This window comes from Varroa destructor, unplaced genomic scaffold, assembly GCF_002443255.2.
Source record: "Varroa destructor unplaced genomic scaffold, Vdes_3.0 BEIS01000003.1, whole genome shotgun sequence".
NCBI lineage: Eukaryota > Metazoa > Arthropoda > Arachnida > Mesostigmata > Varroidae > Varroa > Varroa destructor.
The window spans coordinates 12,335,944-12,363,772 of record NW_019211456.1 but is presented as its reverse complement, the minus strand read 5'-3'; the positions used below and the strand labels follow the sequence as shown (position 1 = coordinate 12,363,772).

The following is a 27,829-nucleotide window of genomic DNA, read 5'->3' as shown; positions in this document are numbered from 1 at the left end:
TATATAGGATGTCTCTCGAGAAAACTACAGCGATACGAACGTCAGCAACACAGCCTTGTTCGCACCGAGTGTGCTGCAATGGCAATCTAGTTTGAGCAGGTTTAATTGTATGATGATGTAATTCGCAGATATGAACTACGCGAATTTCTATTGCAAGTGAGAGTACCTCGGAGACTTTTCTATCGCAAAATTTCAGTAAGCGCTTTCCCTCGATCATAACCCAACGTCGTATACTAAGAACTTAATCTATCCAGTAAGGAAAAATTAGAGACACTGCAGAGGCGAAACCACAAAAGTCTTAGTATATAACCAATGACAGCAAACAGTGCAAAGATGAATACGATGGTAACAAAATATTATTAAACTAAAAAGTATTCGTGACTGTACCACACATGACTTAACAGTCTATGCATATTTTTTTTTGGAGGTTAAGGGCAAATGCATTATGCAGATCGATACTGAGAGTCCGATACTGTGGGACTCTCACCCTCTATGCATATACTGGGAAAAAGAAACGATCCCGATTTTCACAGCACTTGACCACTTTCCTGCTGTCTCAACGTACTCAATAACGTCACCCCGTTTTGTCCATGATTATCGCATTAGTGTTTCGTCTCTCTATTATGTACACGCCTGTTCCGTTGGTGTATTGTTTTTGTTGCTTTCGAAATTTGCGCAGTGCCGGGTTGGCTGTCAGCAGATAACTAACTGGCTGGTTGTGGAAGCGGCTCGTTGTTGTTGACTGGCTGCTGGTGGCATTCACCGTTGTCATGACGCGAACGAGCGTCCGACCGACAGACCGGCCGGGTCGTTGAGCAACCATCCCATCCCATAGCAGCAACCGACCGTAGTTGTTAGCAATGGTACTGATCGAAGGAGCACCAGTGGTTGTATGATAACTATTACTTGTAGTAGTCACTGCGCTTTTGCGATTTGTGTGTAGACGTATCATACAACGCCGAGACCCTTGCTCCTACCGCCACCGACACACAGTGCACCAATATACCGTTTCGGTTGCTATGTACCAGATCAGACACTGCCTATTCGGTTCTCTATGACTTACTGAGATGGGCAAAGAATGACTTCACTTCTAGCTATCCATTCGCCAATCAGTTGTTTCATTAAAGCAAATCATTGAGATAGGAAATTTAACTGAACAGCACATATCATACCATTGTTCTATTCTCTCATAGTCTCTCAAGTTGATGACTTTGTTGGCAAAGTTTCGCAATGTGATATCGCAGTGCAGTGTGCACTCTTTTTTTTATCTTTTTCTTTTATCCAGTCATTTGCTGTATAAATTATTGCCGTGCAAAGACATGAACAGCTACCTTGTCTTAAAGAACCACGCTAGTGTGTACATATATAACAAGACGCTGTCGGACACCAGAAGCGAAGGAAAGAAGTTCGTATCGTATCGAATCGAATTAAATGTTGCCCACCACGATGCCTGACTTGAACACGAGTGAACTGATCGCAGTCACAATTCAGTCACATGGACAGGGCAACGAAACGCGACGCTGACAAACGTTTGCTGGAAGATTCACATTTTGAACGTTTAACATCTCGCGCTAAGTAGCGCAACGTTATAGCACATTGCGACTGAATCCTGTCGTGCTATCTAGAATCATCTATAAAACTAGCTAGATAGCGCGCCTGCGTTGATTCAGAGCCCGATGCTTCCAGTGCTGAATCACTGTTGCTGGGCAACACTTGCATAGTGCACTTTTACGGTGCTGTATTCCTAGCTGTTCCCTTTCTAAGTATCGTGTCATCTAATTATATAGAATAAATTATCGACAGTTATTTACACACAAACCTGACCCATCCCCTGTAAACGCTGGAGAGCACTCAACCCACGAGGCCTAGCGGTCACCGCCTTCCACTCCATAGAGCTGCGCCGTGTACTGTTCGCTCCTCAGAGCTTAACAGTCGTAACGGCCACAGCAACAATTATCTACAGAGAAGTTATCGACGAGAAACAAATTCATGAGCACTCTTACAACCGGGGGTTCGCTCGTTTACATACATTCCATCACATAGCGACGCACGCCTTCGCACGCACCTGCAATGCTACTACAACTACTGCTACCATTAATACGAACGGCCTCACCAACGTAGGCATTAGCCGAGAGATGGCTTTAATGAAAACGTCGGTACTACTAATGTTCCTGCGACAACCGCTGAACTTTCAACTCGGTCTACTAACCTGTGTTTGTTGTGTGTAGAAGCCACTGGAAATCGAGGGGCAGCCCGAAAGTAGGTTACGTTCAAGGGTGTACATAGACTTAGTTGGATTATAGAAAAAACATCACAGCAACACTGAGCAGCGATCGGTAAACGGGAAGGCTGCCCTCCGTCTTCTGGCCGTCTGTGCCACAGCTAGCCCGTAACTACCAGCCAGTAGCATGCGCCTGCCTGGGTTGGGACGAGCTGAACTGCGGATCAATACAAAAAACGACGACAACACGATTTCGAAACCGAGCCCAAAGGCAGCAGGCGACGGGGACAAGGTCGGCTGCAACGTTTCGAAGCAACGCCGCGTCTAACCATCGCCGCCACCAGACCACTCGGATGGGCGCGGACCGAAAAACGCGCGCCGATTTCGAAATACGCCACGCAAAACAATAACATTACACAGAAGCGATTTGTCGCAGCAGCGCGATCGGGTACCCTCTCTGCCCTATTGATTGTACCGCTATGGCGCTGTTATCAGTATACAGGATCGACTGCTTGGCCATTAATAGCATATACATGTATTTTCGAGGGCAATAGGAAGATGGTTGCCAGCGTAATGTTTTCGACGCTGTCTGAGGACCGCTGTTACTAACGAGATGCACCGTGATAATAAAAAAATATTAGTTAAGAAACACTTAAATAAAGACCGAGGATGCAGGTGATTGTTCAGACAACTGCTACGCCAGCCGTACTCCGATAGAATCTAACCATGGACAAGCCACAATAAGTACAAAGCGAACGATTAGCAGCAACGGTCACTATTTTCCGGATACAAATACATTACCCTAGCTTATACAAATATAATAAATCAGTATTACTGCAGTGCTCAATGCATGCTGGCACTCACCGGTGAAAGCTCGAGAATTTTGCGTCCACGGCAGAAACGACAGGCTTGATGTTGGTCACATGCCGCTCTGTTGTTTGAATTACGATCGCGTTTTCCGTCTGCTTATGCTTGTTGCAGATGTAAGCAAAATAGTAAAAATTCTGTGTAAATTAAGGACAGCGATGTGAATTGAAACGAATTACGCAGTAGTGACTCATTTTCGTGCTTGAATTACTATTTGACTGTTGATTTGCCAAAAAGTGTGTCTAGCCGAAAATGCTTTCCGAACCATCCAACAAACGTAAGTTTTCCGCCAGCCAATCGCTTTACGCGTTTCGAAAAACGAAGTTCTATCTCGAACTGCAAGGTGATGATTGCCTTAGCTTCATTAGGTGCATATCATTACGTTTTGTTTATTCCCTTATGACGAGCTATTCCCGAGGGTCTGTCTAGCATTAGAGAGCCTCAGGAAAGAAGATTAATCTGCCATTAGAAACGCAATAAAACTGAACATGAAATCTGAATTTTCAGATTGACATACGAGTATTATCCAGAAAAATTGGTTATATGACAGGATGTTCGATCTGAGATATCCACAACTTCGAAGCCTTGTTAGAAAGCCAAATTGCAATTTGAAAAATAATTCGTTTTAATATCTAGTCATTGCCTTGCGGAAAGAAAATGGCCACAACATCACTCTTGACTTTCAACAATGTGTGCGTAGTGTAATGCTTACCTTTTTTGCTGGAAGAAGTAATTATTAACCTTATATTGACTTTAAATACCGGTAATATTTCGAAAATTTATGGATGTACGTGGAATTCAAAATTGATTTCCTTTAGGAGCGCCGCTGAGTGAACAATCATGTTCAAAAGCACTCGGTATTTTTGCTAAGGTAATATTACAACCTAACCTGTGATTTTGACGTTGAATCCTGATAAGCAGTCTTCTCTTGAAAATATTATTCATGCGTTTGGTTGATCCTTATTCTCTCACTCTCAAGATTTGCGGAGAGCCAACGAGTGGTGGCTTAAGACAAAGCTACAGTAGGCTATCTGTAATAATCCTCGTGGATTTGAAACACTCTGGGGCTACTGACTTTGGTTGGGTTAGTGGCTGTGAAAAGCCCTTGATCGAATGAGCCATGTGATGAAGCACGATTCAGGGAAGCGCATCAAAAGAACCCCGATGAGATTTTTGCTGTGCAGCTGGGTGCTCGGTGTATCAAACCCGCCCAAAATTATATCCTACATTCCGCATATGACTAGAGCAACGTTCATCTCACAAGGTATTTCCGCTTATTCCTGAGAGCTCAATGCGCTAAAATTCGACAGGTCATAAACGTTACATGCTGCATGTTCACTACGTCAGTCATGATCTCAGTTCTAACCGAAATAAGCTCACAGGGAAAAAAAAGAGCATATACGTAAAACATTACCGAATTGGTCGGGTTCTCAGTGAACTTCAAAACGAATAAAGTATATGCAAAACGTTAGTCAATGCGTTGCACAAACTTTTTTTTTTATGTAGCAGAAACCTACGGAAAATAATGAAACGAGCAATACAATACCACCAAAATCATTTATACATTAAATTTTATATTTTGTTGTAGAAATAATCATAATAACAAGTTCCTGAACCACAAATTCGAATAGAGTAGCAAGCAGTTGTGCAAATCTACACTGAATATATTAAATTAAAAGCTTATTGCTCGTATCAGATAGGTAATTGCTTCACGTGTGCTTTATTCTAATGCTAAGTATCTACCTATAAGGAAACTTCCAGTAAGGGCAATCCTGTGGTTAAGCATTCAACGTTTTTGCTCAGAACGAAGTTCTGTAACACTTCTGTCAATATGCGTGGTCGGGTGCTGAGTCAATTAATTGTAGATTCTAAGACATACTTTTATTCGTTTATTATATATACAAATGGAAATTATTTGTACAGTACCATATTTACATTGAATCTGTCTACACAAAAGAAAAATCGCACACTGTGTTTTGTATACCGACGTACTGCATAGCTGCGCTTAATACGACATGTTTAATGTGGGATTAAATATGTTATACTGATGGCACATCATACTATTTTGCAAGAACATTTATACTTTGTCATACGGCATTGTATCTGTTTGTTGAAAACAATCTTCGGTTCTTATTTGTACGCATAGTACATGCCAGGTTATGGATTGAAGTTCATTATGAGGTTTTTCGTTCTCAGTGTAAGCAACGCTGGGTCTATAGGCTTTCAAAGATAAGTATTTTTCGAGAATAAAGTCTCATTTCGTACTAAATTTCAGTTGCCTTCTTCATTCATTGCAATGCACCCATGCATTTTAATGTATCATGAACAAATAAGGATAAAATCCCCAAACTTGAGGTAACTACGCACATTTAATCTAACTTAGCATTAAATACGCTGAAATCAGACCCACCTTTGGATGGGAAAATAACATCCCTTTGGATTGTACACAGTTCTGAAGATTTCTTTTAAAATATATTTTCAAAACTATATCTACTGTTGATCAAGCTCGCGAATCGTAAGTCGAGTCGAGACAGCACTTTTCATAAGCGGAATAAGTCGTGCCAAATTGTAGCATTCAATGAGGTTACCGACTACTCATCGGAGTCGCTACCGTGTCTCCTTCGTTTGACATTTAGAGGTGAGGTAAATCTTCGTTCTGATGGCCCCGATTGACTCTCGCTCGACGTGCTTCTAGAGGGCTTATGTTTTCTATAGGCTTTATTGAATGGGTCTACATCCGACGATTGCGATCGACCCCGAAGCGGCGAACGAGAAAGACTTCGAGACGAACTTGCGTTTTTTTTGGAAAAAGCCTGTTTTCTCATTGGCGATGGTCGGGTACGATTTATTTTTCTCTGCCGTTTTGGAGAAAGGGACCGTCTGACAGGAGACCTTGATCTTACTCTTCTCGGAGAGCGTTCCGCACCTTTAAAATGCGCAAATCTTCTAGGAAGATGCCTTTGTTTACTATAATTTTTGCCCTCATATCGTTGTTTTCGTAAGTCGTTTTTGGTTAAATTAGTTCGAATCGTCAATTTCGGGCTTATATCCCGACTGTACCCATTAACTTTTGGGCTTGTAATCTGCTTACCGCCCTCATCCCCATCTCGGATTTTCCGTGGCCTACCGTCACTGAGGGACGGCATCGGGCTAATTTGACGATTATCTCTAGGACTTCTCGATAGTCTTCTGAGAGTAACCGGGCTTTGCCTATTCCTGTGGAGCAGCCCATCCCTACGGTTACTGAATGCCCGTGTAGCCGATTCTTTTCCATCAGAACTACCTGGAATAATGTTTCTTGCAACGCGTTCAGCTGAGCTTCGAATGCTGTCCTGACTCTTTGAGTCAGGGCTGCGTGATCTCTTTCGCGAAGCAGGATCTAATCTTTCTGCCCCGGTGTCACTCACAGAAGTAGAGGAAGGTTCACTGTTTTCTCGGTGCCCTCTTTCTCTCGTTTCTTTTTTATTTCGTTTGTCCTTTTTTGCTCTTTTCTCTTTTTTTCTGTCCTTTTTCTTTTTCTTGTCTTTCTTGTTTTTTTTTTGCTTTTTACGTTCGAGCTTCTCGAGCTTTTTAAGAAGCTTTTTTTTATCTTTAAGGGACATCCTACGAAGCACCTCCTCCTCCTCAGCCTGCGTGCCTAAATTTTCAGCAACCATTTCCTGCTCTACGTCCAGACCTCGAGCTGTGAATTAGAACAACAAAAACAGAGATCAGTCATACTTCAAAAGACCATTTATGTACACCGAAATGTTCCTAGAAAAGTTTTATGCTAATACTGAGAAGAGCCTTCCAATAAGTGATCACCGTGTGTATTTTTACAGTGCAATAAAGAACGTGCTGACTAAATATATTAATAATACCTAATTTTTTCGTAGTCTGTAAAGAACAATATTGACAATGAAGTTACACCAGGTTCCAATGCGCCGTAAAAGTCCAGTAACAAAATGACAACCTGATAAATGTAATATAGATGCTTTTGTAAAATGTATAATAATATAGCATTTTTTGCAGTAAAGTGTTTCTAAAGTATACATATTAGTTGCTGCAACATGACAAAGATGCATGTAGTATGCATTGTAAGAGGAGAACCATACCGATTGCACCCTGTTTAAGACGGAGTTTTTGCTCTTCTTGCATCATAAGCATTAGTTCGATCGGATCCTGCGTTACCTCTTTCTTTTCACGCACACCCTGAGTCTAAAAAATTAGGTATACCACAGAAAATATTTCGTTATTCATTGCTGAGATTGTCGATTACACGCTCAGATAACAGGTAGTTATTTCGTTTGCGCTGTCATAGAACCATCATGTTGATCCGTATCGAAACAGAAAATCTTGTTTTTATTTAGAGTACATTATATAGTATACATTTCATGCTGAATCAATTCATGCTGAAGTCAGAAATCCGGCAATAATTGTGTAAAATATTTTCAACTAAGATAAACTATTCTTTATCTTTGTGTAATAGTAATTACGGTACGGCTAGAGCTAGTGCTTATACCTCGGCGTAGCGGGGACACTCTCGATCGGTGTTGATATGACCCCATTTGCCGCATTTTAAACACTTCACGTTGCGAACCTGAATGCCAAACGGCTGGTCTCGGATGTCCTCGTTTCCTATACAAATTGAATTCATGTTTATTACTAACGCAGAGAACAAACCCTAAACAATCCTGGTGCACAGTCCGACAAATGCATGTTGTATATTTCATCACTAAGGTGAGCTATATTGGTATGTTGAAAGAAACTGCCTATTTTATACCAATCTAGGAATACGTGTTTGAACAATTCTGATTACCGAATTTTTAGTATTTAGCTTACGGCACCACTAGCTCCAAATTTAGCAAATCTAACTGATTCCCATTTGATGAACGAGTAGACCAATACCTCTGTCCGCAATAAATTGACTTCTAACTAAGCCTTCACCAAATCTCTTATTGCAACCTGCCGTTTCCCTTCAGTAGTTCGGCCCAAGTAAAATGCGTTTTTTTAACCAAATTCTTCCTTGCACTAAGATCAGTCGGAGTATTCGAAAGCGAAATTAAACAGGATAACTATATCGTCCTGAAGTAGACAACTTGGCTAAATTACCCTGATTTCATACACGTTTTCTGCACCTCGAGGTCTGATTCTAGAGTTTTAGTTTAGCCATCACTAATTGCCACATTGTTAAAGTGCACATGTCTTGGATTACGTGACAACCCTGTTACCTTTGGCCCAGCTTTCTCGAGGAGCTTGATATTTTCTCTGCCATTCGAAACGGGGTTCAGCTTTATCACCTTCATCCTTCTGTTCTCTTTTGAGACCTGGTGGGGCGTCATACATGAAGTTTAAGGAAAGCTTTCCTTTCGATTCCGTTGACACCATTGACCTGTGTAGCAAACGTACATAAAAAATGATAACCCTACTAAAATTCTATAAATGCATGTGCATTTTATATACATTCGAAATTATCGAACGAATCACAATACAAACACTTGTGTTGCCTGTATTATGGGAATCTTTGAGTTGGACAAATGACATGATGAAACCTGTACACACATTACCCCATAGGTATGCACCCATCTGCCCAATGGGAAAGAATAGCATAATTTGTTGATACATATGCTAAGGCTATGATTCACCTATTATTGTAGAGATTTTGTTCTTTCTCATATTGAGCTTTGAGGTCTTCCTGTTTGCGCTTTTCGGCCTCTGCAGCCTGCTCCGCCTTCCAGACCTAATTACCTTATGGAGACAAAAGTTATATATTAGCAAATGATACGCGTCTTCACGAAAGAGTTATAGCCTTATCGAAGAAAAGCTATATTTGATTAAACCTCTTAGACCATCAAATTGGCCACTGAGTTTTAGCCAGTGAAAGAGCTGATGCCTCATGTGGTGTACACAATAGTGTACACCACATGAGGTCTTTGGCGTCTACCGTTGTAGGGGAAGAAGCTAAAGAGATCAAATTAATGTATAATATATCTAACGATATCCTGGATATCATAGTCGCAGCCACCAGTCACTACACACTTCTGACTGTGGCAAGCAATCATAATGATTTGGAATGTTGACTATGCTCAAATAGTGAATATAACTCTTTTATTCATTTGCAAAGCAAATAATTATTATTGCCAATTTAATCGTCATCGCAATCATATCAGAAGAAATACTGCAACAAATACTTAGTAATATGGAAGAATTTAGACAGTTTGGTTGAAAAATTTCAACGAACAGCACTTACTCTTTTGAGGTTTTCTATAGACGAAGGATGAAAATCCTTTTTACACATGAAATTATTGTAGCCTTTTCCCATTATCAATTTTGCAGCACAAAATTAACTACTAGACAAAAGGTCCACCTGCCCTGTTGAACAGACCTAACATGCAATTTCTTGGCAGCATAGAAACAGAGATAAAGTTTGTAAACATTACAGACATAACGACGTCTGCTACAAGCAAAAAGGCCCGCGAGTTGGCAGCCATAATAAAACCGAAGATAAAGCTTGCTACAATTTTAACATTTTTAACGTATTTTATAATTTTACTCTTATAATATGTATAAATACCGGTTAAGTCAACCAAATCTTGTACATATAGGAGCCATTCTATAGGTATCACATAAGCAAGTTTTGTAACTTGGTAATTTATTTGAGTAGTTATTTGTTCGGTTCACAAATATGAATACTTCAACCTAGGTAGCACTATTAGAAGATATTGGTATGAAATGTGCACATCTATGAGGTATGCTCAATAAGTCTTAGAAATTCTGCATTTGACATCAAACTCAATAAAAATGTTGTCGTTTTATCAAAAAAAACGCAAAGCTCCAGCGGCCATGTATGGTTGGCTGAGAAGTTGGCATAGTGCAGTCTCGACGTAAATCGTCGTACGGACATTTATACACGCAATGTGAATAATTCTAGTTTGTGGAGTGTGTGGACACAGCAGTCATCACGAAGACGGATGCGATCTAATTGCTCTTAAGGCTACGAGGCTGGTAAAGGACAGTGTAATCCCAACCAAGGCTCAGCTTAGTTTGCCATCATGTCTCGCCTTATCGAAGGCCTCTCAGAATACTGACGAGGATGCTGCTTCTAATATGCTAGGATTACATCGTGGCGAATGGGTAGAAGCCAAAGAGAATTTATTGAGAGGTACATGGTTTGGCCCTCTCGATACATCAAAGACTCGTCGACTTCGAGGAAATCCGCGCATTAAGCTAGCAGTAAGTTCAAAACAGTACGCGTTTAACTCAAATAAATTCTGAAAAATCCGTAGTGGAGAAACTTGTACGTTACGCAACGATGGTGAAGTATAATTTCTAAAATAATAGTCGGTGTCACCAATAATGCTCAGGTCGAGGCCGAACAGAAATGCATTCATGTTTAGCATTGGGTTCGTGTTATGAATACGCTATAACCACAGTAAAAATTGCATTTGATATGTATATTTTATTATCAGAACATACAAAATCGGAGCCGCCTGCCCTTATGGTACGATACATTTGATCCGACCGTTTGCAACTGGATGATGTTGGTACCGATATGTAAAAAGAATCAGATACCGTCTGATGGATTAACATCATCAGTCAGCGCAACAAATCTGTTGGTGGTCGAGTATGACGGAAAAATTTACTTTGTTGCTTCAAGAGAGATCAGAAAAGGAGAACGACTTGAAGCTGCCTACTCTCCATCGTACAAAACTTCTATCGGTAGGTGACTACATAACGTAATTAATAATCAGTTTTTTTCTAATAAATTGACCTATTCCTGTTAGACATGTGAACATGCCGACTAGGTTTGGGATGAATTTTTCGTTAGTGCTAAAGTAAATATGGCCTATTAGCGAAACCTTAATTTTTAAAGTATATGTTGATATTTTCAGATAAAATAATAGCAGCCGAGAAAAAACGCGTTTGGAGCAAGATTTCGCATTCAGCCTCCATAAAGCGAAGGAAAATTCGAAGCAGTAACGAAAATGAAACATCGAGTGAAGTCGCACCATACATCTGCGCAAGCTGTGCAGTTTGCTTTGACAGGGAATCTAAGTTTCAAAAACATATTCAGGATGCGCATAGAAACACATGCGATTTTGGTTTGAACACTGTAGTTGACAAGCATCTCATTCTTTGTGATAGCGGAGCTACTGGACTACAAGTCGTAGAAAACGTCACGGTACAGTCTGTAAACCAAAATTTGTTGCATGAGACGGAACAGCCTACTTCACCACAAAAATTAATTGTAGACTTACACTCTATCGGTGCAGAAACATCTGGACAAAATAAGGGGAAAGCAAACCTTGCTCGTTCCTTGGACATTGACTCGTCACGTGGGCAGGCCGTAATAGTGCGAGGGTCAATGGGGGTCGTTGATAGTACTGCATGTGAGACGAGACCCGAAATCTCAGAAGATGCCCTAGAATATGAACAAGAGGCTGTGGACACTTTAGCGACAATAGACAGTGCTACGTCGGGTGGCCGAATTGAATTGGAGGTTGTCGAACGGTTTACTAACCTTTCCAGTACCGGTAGTACATCAACTAGCTCGGTTATGCGCAGCGGTGCAGCTTGCCACATATGTTTGAAGTGGCTCTCAAGTAGCGCCACGCTGCGCAGCCATGTCCGCGCATGTCAAATGGTAAGATTACATGGCATGGAAATAACGATTATTTAAAGTTACATACAAGGCATTTTTCATCAGTATTATTTATGCTTTTAAGTCACGTATTTAGCTTTATTATTGGGTCAGATGTCATGGTTTAACTTCAAATCTAAACGTGTCATTAGTCAAGGAACGGTGACATACCTGATTTAGGAGCGTGCCGTTACTGTGGTTTAGTTCTGACATCTCTGCCGGAATACCGCCGTCATGTGCTCAGCCACCTACTTGAGCACGAGTGTCCACTCTGCAGGGCGCGTTTCAGGTACGCAGAACATGTGCGCACATGAACGAGTTGTGTTCTCGCCATTGATGACAGTTAGTAGTTTTCTGTAAAGGGACAGGAGGAACAAGTAACTGCTTTCCATAGGTCTATTATCTATATAGGGACCAAAAGTGAGTGAAACGTTGAATCAATATTTTGGTGCAAACTATAGATTTTAATTGAAAACGATGATTCACTGATTTAGTAGTACTGATGTCTTCATATAGCCATTTTTGAAATACTTTTCTATTTTTTAGAATAAACAAAAAAGACTTATTCACTACACTGTAAGTGTTTTTGCCTGCAAATCCGTAATACCCTAAGCTATGTTATTATTGTATGTATATAAATAAATGAAATCTTATGATAACTGTTTAATTGTATATTATGAATTACTTCTAATAAAAGAAAAATTGTTTATACTTATTAATGCTTTAATTTTAGGTTAGCGTCATTGGTAGTTTCTCATGCATGTCCTTGTCTTCGGGCCAGCCGTGAACTAAGCGTCGAACACCATTGCGACGTTTGCGAAATCGATATCGGCAACCTGATCTCGACAGAGGTGCATTTACGGTTAGGTTGTCAAGGGTATCGACGACCATATAAGGTGAATATGTTCATCTATTCGGATGTATTACGATATGTAATACCGCCCTCATATTTATTATGAAAGTATCTACATACTTTGAGGGACGAAGCACACCATCTTTTTTCTTATTTTACCCAACTCTTTCAGCATGCATTTCGGAGGGAGACAACTGTGTAACATTTATGCCTAGTCGCAGAGCAGTACTCGAACCAGTGATTCCAGATTCTTGTCGCCAAAACCTTAAGCAGATCTGGCGATGCACGCAGCGTTGATGTCATAAAAAAACAAATGCGAGGTTTTCAAAAAAGGCCAAGACTCCCCGCTGGCAAGTCAAAATTCGAACTCCAGCTCTTTTTGACTCGACCTGCATTAATCTAGATGAGCATTTCCTCAAAATTCAAAAAATCTCCAATAATCTATTTTCGTATGCGATTTACAGATTTTGATTAAATACCATTTCTAATTTCAGTGCGAACGTTGCGAGCAATCATTTTACTTGCAATCGTCTCTACAGTATCACCTTTGTCTTGTCAAAGGAGAAGAAGGTTTGAGGGAAATTGATCTGGAGACAACAGCGCCCGGCTTCGTCTGTGAGGTATCAAAAAGACTATGCATAGCGTAACCCTTCTATTTGAAAACTTCACTTGCGCCATATTCTAATTGATATAATGCTAATAATCAAATTGATGCTATCAGCCAGGTAACTGGTGTAATGCTATGTCTGGCATCTTTTAGGTGCCTGACATAGAAAATAAGATAATTAAGGATAGTAGTTATTGTTAAGGTCGAATGTTCGCTCGTCGGTTTTCAGACCTGCGGGGCATTTCTATCCTCAACGTCGTCACTAAACAAGCACAGATTAAGGCATACTAACCCTGCATTCAATTGTGCAGAATGTGGAAAATCTTTTCATCGTCAAGATGGCCTCGAAGGGCACAAGGCCACACATCAGCGTCATCGAGAACGGCAGCAGCAGCAGCAACAACAACAGAGCTTACCACTGCCTGATGTAAAAGTGCTCAGTAATGAAGCAGCCGAAGGAAAAGACGTTTCGGGTACTGCGGTATTATCATATCCATCAGCAGAAAGAGTTACGACAAACAGCACCCATTGTTGCTACATGTGAGTGTCTCTTACATACCTGTGGATGCCATGATGAATACTTAATTATGCTTTTGACGATTAATGCAGTAAACTGTGTCCTATGGCGCCATAACAAATTTCAATCTTCTATGCGATGCTTTGACTAGGAATGCCTATCTATCTTCACGAGAAGCATTTCAAAGTGCTCAATGTATACGCCCCGTTTACGTACACCACACGTCACTTCTAGGTGTTCGCGACCATACCGTAGAAGTTAAAGCAACGTTTTCTATGTGCAATAGCCGCTGTTTCAATGTCACGTGAGTAAACGGCGAAGATTCCCTTTCTTATGAGTGTCAATGGTGTGCTTTCACAGATGCGGTAAAGGATTGTCTTCCAGGAGTAGCTTACGGGTTCATCTGCGTAGCCATAGCACAAACTACCGCTTCCGATGCCCGCATTGCGAAAAGGGTTACAACCAGAAGATAAATCTTGAGAAACACTTAATTTCCTCCCATCAGGTAAAATTATATAACGTTACTCGTAACAGTTACAATAAATAGCGTATAATGGGAAGCCTCAAAATAATTATTTCGAGTTCTATCTGTCATTCGCATTCGAGGCACTACTTTTATTTTCCTTACGGATTTATTGTTTAGAAATATACAAACAAATCCATATATATATATTGTAATCTAATCTATTGTATTTTTTTTCGCAGAGCTCTTGTAACCTCTTGTCATACGGTGATAAGATTTATTCTTGTAAAAATCAATGCAAAGAATCGCAGTTTTGCTTGTTATAACAACTACACGTAGAAGTATTCTTCGTTCCTAGCAATCTTCATATTTGCATTGATACGAGTATCTATTTACGCTAAGCAAATTAGATGAAATTGCCAAAACTAATGTCAGTAGTTACCTCAATTCTACATAGTTGTAATTTCATCTACAGCGCTAAGCAGTTAAATTATCCTCTCAAAAAATGACTGTCGCTTACATTTTTCAGTGGATTCGTCGATGCAGTACACCTTATTAGTCGACAAAAATTGCTTTAAACAGACAGTGACAAATAAGCGTAGGCCATAGACAATTTTTCGAATTTTAAAATAGGATCTTACAATACATAATGGCGCTTAGGAGTACCTAGGACTTAGAGGTTTTTGCTTTCCTCGTAAACTGCTCTTATTAAACTGTATGTATTTTTTCTATAACCTATAGACGATTATAGTTAAATGTTAAATGGCTGTATCTATAAATTGACTTATTTACAGTGCGTTTTCTAAGTGACGTTAGTTTCCTTTGAGTCGATGCTGTATTTTAGTGGACAGCAAATGGACCCATACTAATCATGGTGGCTTTGAACTGTACATAACTTCATTTTTGAAATATAATACCTAATTTTGGATAATTTTCTGCTTGTATATTATGTTAGTCAGTGAAATTTTGGTGCGGAGAATGTAAACGTAGCTTTACGTCAAAAGAGTCTTTAGAGTTGCACTCACTGGACCATCAAGGAGCTCCAAGGGAACATCGGTGTTCGCTTTGCCCAGCTGCATTTCATCGTGTTTACCAACTGAGGAAACATCAGCGCCACCTGTAACTATTGCCAACATGTATTTTTTTTTTATAAAAATCTCTTTATGTTTTTATCCTTTACACGTTTTGTACACAAGCGCTTATTTTCTGTATCAAACGGGCTCAAAGCTCTGTAAACTAATGCATTATCTTAGCTTTAACGTAATAATGAAGAAGCTGTATCGTATCCACTAAAGTGTACGTGTTACAATGCTGGTGCAGGCATAATGGTCGCATATTTTCGTGTCCGCTTTGTACATCGACCATGAAGCTGGCCGGTTCCCTTTTGCGACACCTGCGAACGATTCACCCGGATAGACCGGACGTTGCCGCTACGCAGGCTAAAGAGGTTGCTAATCTGGATAGGCGTCTGCCATGAACCGATTCTGGTAAAGGCGCAAAGGATGAGAGGGATCCGGGGGGTGAATCGAGCAGCATGGACTCTCATAAGGTAAAGTTGCCAATCGTAGCGTGGAAATGCGCTGTTCTACACACCATTGCGTTTTTTGGTAGGTAACTTTGTTACAGGGAATGGCTTGCGAAATGTCACGGTCGCGGAATTTCATATATAATAAAGTGATTGCAAGTCGTTTGCTTATTGGTTTATCTTTCATTAAAGGAACAAAAAATCTTTTGGAAAGCACGGAACTTATTTGAATCAGGAATAGAAAAATGACTTGTCGTATCTCAAACCAATCGAAATGCGGTTAGACTAAGTGAATCATTCATAGGTTTAATTTATTATATTTATTTATAGATATTTCAACTTGAAATTAAACATTCCATTTATTTAACCAAAACTATAAAGGCGTTTTTCTATTCGCCGATTACAAATGTGTGAGTTTGACCATACAATATCAACACATTTTTATTTTTTGCCAAACGCAGTTTAAAATTAGCAGCGGTTCAATTAAGTGAGTAAATAACAAAATCGTATCTGTTTTCAGAAGCCATCGCTTATGGAAAATCGCAACCCATTACCCAAGTACCGCAATCATGCAAAAAATGTATATTTACTAGCAGCAATCCAGAATCTGTAGTTGATAGAGATTAATATTTTAATTGATTGATGACAAATGATTGTCTATAATGTTGTTATATATGAATGTCATTGAAAAAGTTAGATTGGTATGGGTCATTCTACGTTAGCGCAATGTGTGATGTATAATGGTCTCTTGGGTATACAATCTTTCTATATTAGATTGGAGTCATTTTCATTTACACAAAGGAAAATTATGTACATTACAGTTACTGCATACAGTATATGCCTAAAAATTGTTTAGTAATTTATTTGACGTTTTGCGGTTATGACATGTATTTCGCGGTCTGTGCCAAGGTGCTACATGCCGGATAGAACTTTTTAAAAAGAGAGTGAGATTAGACATGACTGCTAACATCTTCGACCAGTATTGTAGTTCTTTTGCCGCGTATAATTTAAATATTGCTTACCCGAAGTATTTGATGTACGTGAGCTAACATTATATTCGATACGCATAATTTGATGTTTTCAGAACTCACCATTATAACATGTAATATAAACTAGATCAATTTTCGATGGAATCGAAGCAAAATTCTTCAGTGTCTTCAAACAGTCTCTGAATCTGCTAGCAGAAAGTATCATGGTATCATTGTAAACGGTGTCCTGATTTAACAGGATCCTAATTCATGTAGGTTCATGATAGTATTTACATGAGCCGTCAAACATTTTGATCATTCGAGGATTGCTTGGAAGCGAATTAGAAGATTAGTGTGAGATCAATATCAGTCAAACTGGCAAATTTGGCATAGATTTAATTAAGTATTTTCTTTATTGATACTGCAAAACGGTGTACATACCAACTCAACTTGATTATAATTTCTCATCTTGTCAAAAAACTAAATAAGCTCTATTTATAAGGAAACGTATGGGAGAATAGGTACTATTCTATACTACTGTATCATATTATTTGCTGGGAATGTCTTAAACAAAAATATCAGTTGTAAATGTGCGAGTTTGGTAGAGTTGTGTTTTCTATTTGAAATACCGTTGAGGTAAAACTATAATTCTCTGTACCGTGTGTGAGACCAGGGTTAGAATTATTATAGGCTTAGCCCCATTTAATGAAGTTCTATCGTAACTCTGTTTTTAACGAAAAGTTTTATTTGTTCAAATACGAAAGTAGAATTTCACAAGCGTAATTTAGTTTGTTTTACACAGATTGTGCTAGTCGTAGTTGTTATAGAGAAAATGTGCTAAAACATTTTCAGTAGCTATTTTATGCGGAGATCACACACGTGCTACACCAGTGTTTACTTTTAATCGTTACATTATACGTTTAATACAAGAAAATATATTATATAACTTTACATGCATATATCGAGCTTTATAAATTGCATATTTTACTCTATTGGTCCATTAAAGTGGACAGTGAATGACTTTTATTGAGAAAATACAAAAATGAGGTTTCTACAACAAGAAATAACCAATAAAAAAGGTGTTGAACAACTACGATGTTATGTAGAGAAGACGATTCGAACTGCAAAAAGGAGACAACTTATTCACTCAGTGAAAAATACAAAGATATTCGATTTAACTGTTATTGATTACAGATGTTGTAGTTGGGCATACCTCCTTTTTTTTAGCACGTAATACATTTTTTATTACGCCTCACTGCCAGCATTCTAAGCTCATAAAATGAGTAGTGCAACAATGTGGTGCACCTGATTTTTTTTAATAAAAGAACTTACGGATTCATACAAAAACATATTTTTATTCGTCGATGACGTTCGAGGCTCAAATACTGAGAATAATATGCATAGAAGGTGCAGTCGCTCCTTTAATTATCATCTTATGGCGGCTCTGTATTCACATAATCGTTGCTCTTTACGCTCCGACAGAAATCAGTGAAACTCACAATCTTATTCATCCAAAGTCTGTTATCTCTGTAAAATCGTAGAATATACATAATATCTATCTTGTTTCCTCTACGCTAACAAATAAAGAGTTATAAAAGTAAATTTTCATCTTTGAGTACTAAATTCCGTTTAGCATACTTTAACAGAACCGAGCATTTAGATTTAATGGTTCTATGTAGACTATGCGTTTGTTATGGACTAACGGTAATCTAAATTTAATATATTGGTTTAAAAAAGATGAATACTCAGAATTCACAATTTTGCAAGTACACTATACAAGAGTATCTTTGTTTTCTTTTATCATCCATCGCCGAAAAAAATTACTCCTTCATAGTTTAGAGCCACATTTAAATGTTCGTAGCGGGTATTTGGTGGGCTAATGCATTGCGGACTATTTTTCATAGGCCTGGAAAGCAGTTTCAGTTCATCCTACTCCATTCTCTACCACCAATACATTCTCTGTAGCAGACGACTTCCGTCACCTACTTGAGAGAGGGAAGTTCATTGCCGAATCATGTGGTGTTTTTCTTTTCTATCGGTGAGTGGGTAACTTTTGCAAAGTGATTCTCTATGCGAAGTCGAAGCCCCGCTCGACTCAGAGGTGAGTACAGAAGTGCTGGGCAATGTTCACTATTGCCATTTCAAACTTTTGCCAGTTTGTCCACATAATCAGACAGCTATTAAGTCGTGTTCAAGGCTAAACTCTAACGATTAACGTCCACCCATGTTGGCGCCCCCTAGAGAGTTCCCACGCGGACTCTTTTTCGTTTATTATTTTCTCATTTGAACATTCCATTTTTCCTATCGGTGTAGCATTGACAATTTTATAGCAAGCTTGCTTGCGTGCTTAAGTAGGAAAATTGTCTGAGAAAAAACTGTAATTATTTGTCGTGACGAAAATTGAGTGAGATCGTCGGGGTCTGTATCATGTGTGCGCGTTTAACGCAAGTACAAAGCAAGTATTACACAGTAAAAGTTCGCCTTCTTAGGAAATCTGAATTTGATTAACAGTCACAAGTATGTGGTTCAAACGCTATTTTCGTTTAGCCCATATATCTACCGGTAGCAAATTAGCACAGCTCACTGCTGGATATGAATAGTAAATTTCTGAATAACTACCGTTATATATGGTTATCATTTTCTTCAATTCTTCAAAGGCTTTTTTTGTGACCGATGCAACACAAACAAGCTACAAAACGCTTTAGGTAAACAAATAAACGAGGGTGTATACTTTCTATGCGGCTTCACGCATATAATTCTATAGAATTGTTAGTGCATGGCAGATCCGGGAAATGCGGGTAACACGTTGTTATGCAGTTGAAGGGTAGAGTAAGTTGAGAATGGCGTTAACGTTATTGAGACAAAAAATATAGTGGACCTAGGCTTGTAACAATAAAATAATAGTTACACTTTGTGAAAAAGGTTTGATGCGATTAAAAGTACGACTTTTAAACCTCAGGCTCAAAGGAGACCATCAAAACGTATAAAATGGTTTCATGAGACCTTGTCCGTTTGTGCTTCACTGTTAACAAATAGCTAATAATTTATTTACTCGACGAGGCTGGTTATAGGTTTATTTCGCTTAGACGGTGCGCCTCTTTCTTTCTCCTTAGGCAGATTTCGATGAAGGTTTATAACTCACGTGTTATTTGCATAAAGTAATAATATTGTGGAGTTATAACTCCACAATATATATATATATATATATATATATATAGAGATATATATATCTCAGAGGGTGTGAGCATTACCCTATACTTAACAATGGAGAACGAGCGTGTTTTGTATTTTATTCAATTCCTGGAGCCGATTGGCCTTAAAATTATTTTTCAATGGCAGATATATTCACAGAATATAAATGAACTGAAATTAAAATCAACCTTGCTTTCGCAGTAAGCCAGCACGTTACATATTCGTTATGATAGTTGTTTTCGTGACTCTCCAATGTAAATACAAATCGAACGCAATAACCTCGTGCACATAACTGTCTGGTTATCGATTTCATAACTTTTCAGAGAGTAGCAGTAATGAGTGAAGTGTGGAATCGAATGAAATTCAGCTTGAGATGAGTTCTTCAACTGCCCAAGAGGTATCTTTTAAAGATACATAAATATGAAAATATCAAACTATAATGCACGATGCCCCTTTGTAGTTGTCAGAAAGTTCGTTCAAAGAATTGCTTATTAAAAGGTTTTTACGATCATTATTGTAGTTATACTTTATCCATTTAGGTTTACGCTTTGTAAAACCTTAAAAAGAATCCAAAAGTCTTTATGATTCGATGAAGCCAATGATTTCACATGTTCAAACATCTATTTGTCCAAGTACAGTGTACTTCTACGCTGAAGGCACTTTCAGTTAAAATGACTGGAAGCCGTATTCGATGAATCTAGTTAATCTATCTATATTATATATAATTTAGTAGAAGTTCAGTTAAGTCCAATGATTTTGTATATCTGTGTGCAAACGTTAATATTTTAGTACTGATTTGTTAAACAGTTGAAACAGATAGAACAGAAACTGCTTGCTGTTTTGTTTGTGTTAAAAACTTCCTCTCTTATAGAGTGCCAACGTACCATTTGTAGAATACGTTTTATAACAATGCAATAGATTAGCTAATTTGAAAATGCTAACAATTGCTCGCGACCTTTATAGTTAATATGGTATGTAATATTAATGTTTTGAAACAAATCCATCAAGGTTAACTCAAAAAATCTTCCTTAAGTCATATAAACTACATCAGAGGGCTGACTAATCTAACACAAGCGTTGCGTCTAGTCCCGGTTTCTAGCACACACCTAGAAAGCGCTCTGCCTTAGGTTCGTAAGCAGACACGTACCGTCATGGAGACCTCTTTTTTATGGCAAGATCAAAAGGCGCTTCATCATCGTCGCCAGTCTGTATTTGTTTCTTTCGATTCAGAAGGGAAAGTTCTCCTAATAACCTAATAGCAAAGCGCTGGCGTAGCAGGTGACGTGAGGCGCATATAAAATTGAAATCTGTCGCTGGATTTGTACGGGACTTGTTTTTCACATATCTGCCGCAACTGTGGCTCTCTTCTCGTTATACATATAGTATCGTCTATATTAATATCGGTGGTACTAGTTACATTATTTTGGTGTTGCTTATATCACCAGTTGGGAAACGATTTAATCTTAACATGATACACCTGCAATTTCGACGTTTACTCACAATCTGAGCTGATTTATTGAAGCTGATATCGTGTTCAATTTCAACAGTACCCTCAGGAAGTCCATCCGAATCTATTAGCATCGTCCCCCAATTGCTCTAACTACGAAGACATGTCTAGCCATCTAAAGGTAGGTGGAACGTCGGCCACAAAATCGGGGCCCACCAAAGAGAAAGACACCTTAGCACTGCATTTCGTGGCTGGTTCCATATCGGGATTTCTTACTCGATGTGTTTGTCAACCGTTCGACGTTCTCAAAATTCGCTTTCAGGTTAGATTCGAAAGCAGCCATTTAAATTATTCCGTTACGCATAATATGAGGATGTTTGTCGAATTCAATGAGCATATAACATAAAAACATTAAAAATTATCGTTTTATTTTATGTGAACGGAAGCCGGATGTTAATATCGTTTTACTATTTTGATGTTTACGTGAAGCGAGAATACCGAGTTGTTGAGAATCTGAGAATATTGAGAATACGCATCAAATCGGTTATTTTGTGTCAGGACGAACGCATTGCGTCATGTTTCAAGTTATTAGTTACCTTTGCCTTTAGCTGATTATCAGAGAGTTAAAACAAGCTTCTATGTTTGATCGTTCTTGGAGAAGTGTTATTCAAGTTATATTCAAGCCACAAGGTATATCAAAACCACTATATCATAGTACACGCTTAGTTGAATAGCAAGCACCGCAATGTATAAGAGTTTTCAAGGAAGTTAGAAATGAATCACTCTTTCACTATAGAGGCTTGACTACATAATTATCTCCAAAAATATATATATGAGGTTTAAATGTTTTTTAATCGGGAACATGTTACGAACAGTATACAGTCGAGAAGGTGCACTCAGTTTAAGAAAAAAGTAATTCCAAAAAAAGAGCGTTATTGCCTTAAGTCAGCAACGCTCATCTGTATGAGAATATAAAAATTAGTTGCTTACTTAATTCTACTTACGTATTTTTCTAAATTCCAGCTACAACTAGATCCCATTACGAAGAACTGCGACTCGGCAAAGTACTCAGGGATAAAGCAGGCTTGTCGCCTTATCCTGAAAGAAGAAGGTAAAAAAAATTATGATTATTTGATTCAAATCAGTTATTCGATAGTGTTGACGAAACGCTATTTATTTCCGAAGTAATATCTAATAGCTTAAGCACCAGATGAAAACGACGGAAAATCGTTTTTTAGTTTTTTTTTTTTTGAAAAAATTATCCAGATCAGTTAGCTAGATAGTTTTTTTTGTATATCTTTATTTTTCTTAATTAGGGATTGACTCAGATAGATTCATCCCAATAATTTACAAATTTGAATCATACAATGTTTGCTGGATTGCGGTTTGGGGTGCGAAACCTTATCAATACTAACTGTATTGCAGTTACGTTGCCGCCAAACAGAAGCTGGCGCTATAAGAAATGGCACTTCCACGTTACATCCTAATGACGTATGTACATTGTGTAGGTAGAGCAGTTAACGGGTTTAACTTATATTATCTTTCTTTATGTGCCGCTTCAGGTATCACAGCCTTCTGGAAGGGTAACATACCAGCGCAGACGTTAAGTATCGTCTATGGAGGCATCCAGTTTTACGGGTTCGAGTACACGAAGAACACACTTTACCCCAACAGAAACGATCTCATGTCTAATTTTATTTGGTAAGCTACATATGTGTTTGGTTTTTAATTAATTTCTGCAGCAAACTTAATGAAAATCACAAAATGTAGCCTGCATCAGCTGTGCCTACCACATTGTTAACTCATTACACTGTGCGAAATAAATGGAAAATAAGCTATTAAAATAGTGTTAGGTTCGTATCATACACCTAAATGTAACGCCAAAGACACTGTGCTGTTAACTATGCGAATAAGGTAAATTTCCAAGGCAATTTGTTATCTTTTTTGTTGGAACTTTCCCCACTTCGCCCGATGGCGTTAGGGACCCATAGCGATTAACTAAAAGGTAGATGAATAAAAGTATTAAACCCACAGCGTAGACATGGCAAACAGAAATGTTCAATGCATCATAAACGTATCAAACTAAACAAAAGAGTACCTTGATGTTACTGCAATCCGGGAAGCGCTTACGTCATCGGGGCCGGTGGCCAAGGGACGAGGTCGTCAATATCAAACCCATCCTCCACGGAGGTCTGTCGGCTTTGAGGCACGAGATCAGCCATTCTAACAATGATGAACCGGCTCACAGTCTTACTGTTGGCAAAGCCTGAACACAAAGGTGCGCGTGTTTTGCTTTGAGGTTTTTATACCGACCGTTTTGCTAGTCGCTGTACAATCTCATCCTTCAATTTTAATGGTACAACGACACTGACAGCGGTTTGTATTGTTTAAACTTTGTAGATCTGTGGCGACCATATTGATAGGATGATCGTCGTAATAGCGAGGTTACGATACATTTCGGTGCAGAGTAGCGTGCCAAACCACCTCGTTTCAAACCTGTGAGCTTTTTACTGCTCTACGGAAACCATGTACTCGTAGATTTAGTTGTTTCCTAACTACTCAGTGCACGCATATTGTGTAAAGTCTTACCGCATTTTTGGGAAAGACATTATTTGCGAAGGTTCTCGATACGCGAACGCGTTTTCATCGTCTATTTGGACGCTAAACCTTGTTAAGCCTTTGTTGTAGGAAGCTGCATGGTAGCCAACAAAAGTGCTTTTGGTCTGAGAATTATTAAGCCGTTAAGGCGACTGGAGTCATTCAGCTCTGTTCCATGTTTAACCTATAAGGAGTGAGGAACCCAAGAATCCTTGATTCACGCGATTTTCTAAATAATTACGGAATTAATTAAAAAGAGGTATGGACCCAAGGATGGTTTTATTCGTCCTGTGTGCTTGAACTTAACTTTTCTTAGGTAAAAATTGTCGACAAAAAACACTGCAAAATCAAGCCGTAGTTACATCAAAATACGGCAATCGCAGCCAGGATACGCAACAGGTGCCACTTAAAGACGTGACAGGATGTGTCCAATTTTGAAAGTGGTTTTCTAAAGTAAATAGTATGCCTAAAGAGCACCAAATGGATGCGTCGTACTTTGTGTTACTTTCCTCAAAATAAATGATCGTTTTTTCGTTTCTTCGATTACCATTGTTTGATTTTAGCGGGGCTGTTGGCGGAGGTATGGCCATGACTATAGCTCACCCGTTGGATGTTTTACGCACTAGATTGGTGGCTCAGGGTGAACCAAAGACGTACTCAGGCATGTTCAATGCCATCGTAACGATGCGACGTCGGGAGGGTCCTCTGGCCTTCTACAAGGGGTTTTTCTCCAATATTCTTCAGGTAAATGATTAGATAATGACATGACAAGTTTATAATTTTTTTTCTTTGATAATAAATCATAAGGTTAAAAATATATGTGCAGACTTAAGTTATCCTTATTTTCGTACGTATTTAATCGGATATCGTGTTTTCCCAAAGGAACCTACCGGTTTCAAATTGCTTGGGTGCATTATAAATTTTCAATAAAAATATTTCGTCAAATTATCGATTTCTAACCATTTAGAAGTGTTAATGTAACACCATTGCAATATAAAGATGTGTCTTTTACAGGTTACACCGTACAATGGGGCGTGTTTCAGTTTTTACTATCTTTTCCGTGCGATTTTTGACGATATACCATATGTACCCTCAAATATTGCCTCAGGTGCATTGGCTGGTTTTGCAGGGAAGACACTTGTTTATCCTTTTGATCTTATCAAAAAGCGCTTACAGGTATGTTCAAATAGTAAATAGCAATTCAAATCAGTTCTTTATTCAGCTGATAAGCAACACAATGGTAGATTGTAGAATCTCTTAATCGTAAAGTTTAGTATCTAGACAGAATATAATAAAAAAATTTTAATCTGGTGTATATCCAATGTGTTTCATCAGGCTATCACCGTTCCCTTTTGCAGGTGCAAGGATTTCAAGACCACACGCACAAATTTGGGAATTACGAAGGGCTAGTAAGCTGCGCACGTTCTGTCTTTGAAACGGAAGGTCCGTTAGGCTTCTTTAAGGGCTATGTACCATCCTGTATGAAGGCAATGGCCATGTCCGCATGTCAGTTCACGTTTTATGAAACAGCAATGTTCGTGCTAGTTTTAGCCCGTCAGAAAAGGGAAAGCTCGAAACAAAAAGAGCTCACCACGAAACTGAACCTAGCAGGACCTACGGCTAGTTCGACGACCCCAATCACTAGTGATAGGTCCACCGCTGAAAAACTAGACGAAAAACAGAAATGATTCACCAAGTTCAAGCATAACTTCTATGAGCTTATCTTGGTTCAAGGGATAGAAGATACACGTGTTGTATAAAATATATGATTGACGACAATGTTAACAATGAATTTCATAATCATGGCGGACGGAAAGGTTGTTATTAGATCGTTGTATTTTATATATAGAAAAGTTAGCAACAGAGTTACTACAAAGAATAGACGAGCACTGCTACTGATTAGCTATTCATAGTCTGATTGTTGTTAAAGCCGTTTGTAGATTGTAAGAGCTCGTTACAGCCATTGCCTGCGAATGTATAGTGATAGGTGTGATACTTCATAGGAAAAGTGGCGGTAGACGTTCGATCTTAGCCTTCACTGTTTATGCTGAATGCTGACTAAATGTATTGGTAATTTCAACATACGTGGCGCAATGAAATAATGAGTATATTCTCATCTCGTCTGATATTAGTTTAATGTCACGATTTAAACAGGCTAACAATAAATGCCGAAGCGAGCTTTGCCTTTTTATGACGATAAGAGGTGCCACATAAGCCAACCACATAATTAGATAAGTGAGATATTGAAATCGTTGACATTATTATGAATTGTCTATAGATGTAACGAGTAGAGCACTGCAAAGTATACGTTAATCTCGCGATACGTGTGCGGTGGGCATAAGTTTGATAGTGATACCCTAAGTTGTCAAAGTCATATAAAAACGAATTTCGTATTATCGTTGTTTTGTTGGTAATTGTTTTGTTATATGTCCATAAACTGTCATTATGGTTATTAGCTTTAAGCGCGCAGCCAGCCAATAGCTGTATGAAAAAATGAAAATAGAAAATGGATTGAGGTGGAAAAAAAAACGAAAAAGCAGCGTTGGTGCTTATTATTGCATTGATTGCTAAAACGAGCAGTAACAAGCACGACTACTGAATTTGCTACAGGAAAGAATCGCTTTATACTTCCTAATAAGAGGCGTACCTGGATATACGTGGAGATAATTTTATGTTCGTGAACGTGCCTGTGACCCTTATACGTCAGTATTAGCCACAATATGAGAAATAGAAAAGCTATTAATATGACCGGTCTACAAGACACTGCTTATGATGAAATATACATGTCCTTTTGAAGTCAGCCTGCAGGAAACGTAAATTTATGCTGTATTAAGGACTTCCTTAATACCCTTGCGTCGGTGAAATCATATTTCCAGAGCTAATAGTTGCTCATCGTCTAGATTGAATCGCGAGACAGCAGGGCAAAATTTCGGCAATACGTTTTTAAAGAGATAATACGTTTAGACGTATGTGTGTGTACAGATATGTGTGTGTGTAGCTATAGGGTAATGTTTTGCGCAGTAAATAAACAACAACTTTGATTAAAAGAAACAAAAGAACAAAAAGGATTATATTTGAATGTGACACGGAAAGGTCTACATAAAGAATGAAAGCCACGACTTGGCGGTGCATGGAAAGCACGACGAGAAAAGCAATATTTTCACAAACAGATGACTGAATTATACTCGTTTAGATGATACACTTATTTAATTATTGTGTTTATTTTACAAAGTAAATTATATTTAGTGAGACAAAAGAAAACAGGGGAATATATATACATATATATACTGTTAATATTATAACATGAATGAAAACAGTACATGTGTTGATATTGAAATGATTTGTTTTTGTTTATAACAGGTGCATTAATTTGTGAATGAAAATAAACTATTTTTCATATATTACTATTACGAATGTTCGTTTCTGATGTCAGATATGGGCTCAGTAAGACAGAACTTTATCCTTCGGATGAATATATCATTACTAGCTTCTCCAATAAACAGATTCTCAGCCAAAAGCAATGTTTTTTGATATATATCTATGGCTTTAATACCAATGGTTTAGCCTTACGGCATATATAACTTGCAATCAAGGTGCATAGGAATCCAATTTATAATAATCAATAAAAGATATAGACTTCTTATTTTAAAATAATTAGCTTCGAAAATGCATAGCTCTATTTCAAGAACTATGCGTTTACGCCGCTACTTTCAGTGGGTAGTCTCCTATATCTAAAAAAAATAACTAAATTGGAGTGCAAGGCGGCAGGCTTTACTCCTATGTTTGAGTACTTAATGTACGTGGTTACCATAAGGAAAGGATTCGAAAGTGATAAAAATACAGCTTTCTTTAACATAGCAACACGAATTGGCAGCAAGCGGAGAAAATTCCATGAACATGATTTTACCACATTTTACCTTTGATGACCGTTTTACGTCGATTTATCATGTC

General features: G+C 38.5%; 4 protein-coding genes across 14 annotated transcripts in view; 2 read left to right on the top strand and 2 right to left on the bottom strand.

Annotated features, from left to right (window-relative positions):
* Positions 1 to 3,186, bottom strand: part of mei-P26 (E3 ubiquitin-protein ligase meiotic P26) — a 16,387-nt gene extending 13,201 nt beyond the window's left edge. The window contains exons 1-2 of one of the 4 annotated variants that reach the window (XM_022795409.2): positions 2,210 to 2,448; positions 1,820 to 1,957 (exon numbers count right to left, since the gene is read on the bottom strand). The gene's annotated coding sequence lies outside the window, so the exon portion shown is untranslated. Of the gene's footprint in view, positions 1 to 1,819; positions 1,958 to 2,209; positions 2,451 to 3,085 lie in introns of those variants that run through there. The other 3 variants (XM_022795407.2, XM_086985327.1, XM_022795406.2) reach the window with 3 other exon arrangements.
* An 8-nt stretch (positions 3,187 to 3,194) lies between these two features.
* On the top strand, positions 3,195 to 17,245 carry LOC111246198 (uncharacterized). 3 transcript variants are annotated; one of them, XM_022795411.2, is made up of 12 exons: positions 3,198 to 3,365; positions 9,999 to 10,300; positions 10,537 to 10,786; positions 10,960 to 11,711; positions 11,861 to 11,997; positions 12,442 to 12,604; positions 13,056 to 13,181; positions 13,398 to 13,708; positions 14,046 to 14,190; positions 15,104 to 15,267; positions 15,469 to 15,697; positions 16,194 to 17,245. In XM_022795411.2, exons 1-11 carry the CDS (start codon positions 3,341 to 3,343, stop codon positions 15,623 to 15,625), a joined length of 2,532 nt encoding a protein of 843 aa, XP_022651146.1. In that variant the 5' UTR covers positions 3,198 to 3,340; the 3' UTR covers positions 15,626 to 15,697; positions 16,194 to 17,245. The 3 variants fall into 3 exon arrangements, with proteins under 3 accessions (XP_086841455.1, XP_022651146.1, XP_086841454.1); XM_086985328.1 differs by having other exon boundaries at positions 3,238 to 3,365; positions 10,021 to 10,300; XM_086985329.1 differs by lacking the exons at positions 14,046 to 14,190; positions 15,104 to 15,267; positions 15,469 to 15,697; positions 16,194 to 17,245 and adding an exon at positions 13,837 to 14,029 and having other exon boundaries at positions 3,195 to 3,365.
* LOC111246200 (uncharacterized) lies at positions 4,948 to 9,861 on the bottom strand. 2 transcript variants are annotated; one of them, XM_022795416.2, is made up of 6 exons: positions 9,318 to 9,861; positions 8,713 to 8,807; positions 8,299 to 8,459; positions 7,590 to 7,705; positions 7,183 to 7,285; positions 4,948 to 6,770 (listed from the first exon to the last, which is right to left on the bottom strand). In XM_022795416.2, exons 1-6 carry the CDS (start codon positions 9,387 to 9,389, stop codon positions 5,680 to 5,682), a joined length of 1,638 nt encoding a protein of 545 aa, XP_022651151.2. In that variant the 5' UTR covers positions 9,390 to 9,861; the 3' UTR covers positions 4,948 to 5,679. The 2 variants fall into 2 exon arrangements, with proteins under 2 accessions (XP_022651151.2, XP_086841456.1); XM_086985330.1 differs by having other exon boundaries at positions 8,713 to 8,815; positions 9,318 to 9,860.
* A 1,365-nt stretch (positions 17,246 to 18,610) lies between the features above and the next one.
* LOC111246199 (mitochondrial thiamine pyrophosphate carrier-like) lies at positions 18,611 to 27,283 on the top strand. Of its 5 annotated transcripts, none has more exons than XM_022795413.2 (8): positions 18,611 to 18,742; positions 20,157 to 20,230; positions 21,381 to 21,602; positions 22,304 to 22,391; positions 22,843 to 22,981; positions 24,442 to 24,622; positions 24,893 to 25,054; positions 25,237 to 27,283. In XM_022795413.2, the coding sequence occupies exons 2-8, from the start codon at positions 20,207 to 20,209 to the stop codon at positions 25,564 to 25,566; spliced, it is 1,146 nt and encodes a 381-aa protein (XP_022651148.1). In that variant the 5' UTR covers positions 18,611 to 18,742; positions 20,157 to 20,206; the 3' UTR covers positions 25,567 to 27,283. The 5 variants fall into 5 exon arrangements, with proteins under 5 accessions (XP_022651148.1, XP_022651150.1, XP_086841458.1 ...); XM_086985331.1 differs by lacking the exon at positions 18,611 to 18,742 and adding an exon at positions 18,956 to 19,096; XM_022795414.2 differs by lacking the exon at positions 18,611 to 18,742 and adding an exon at positions 19,018 to 19,158.
* The last annotated feature ends 546 nt before the right edge of the window (positions 27,284 to 27,829 follow it).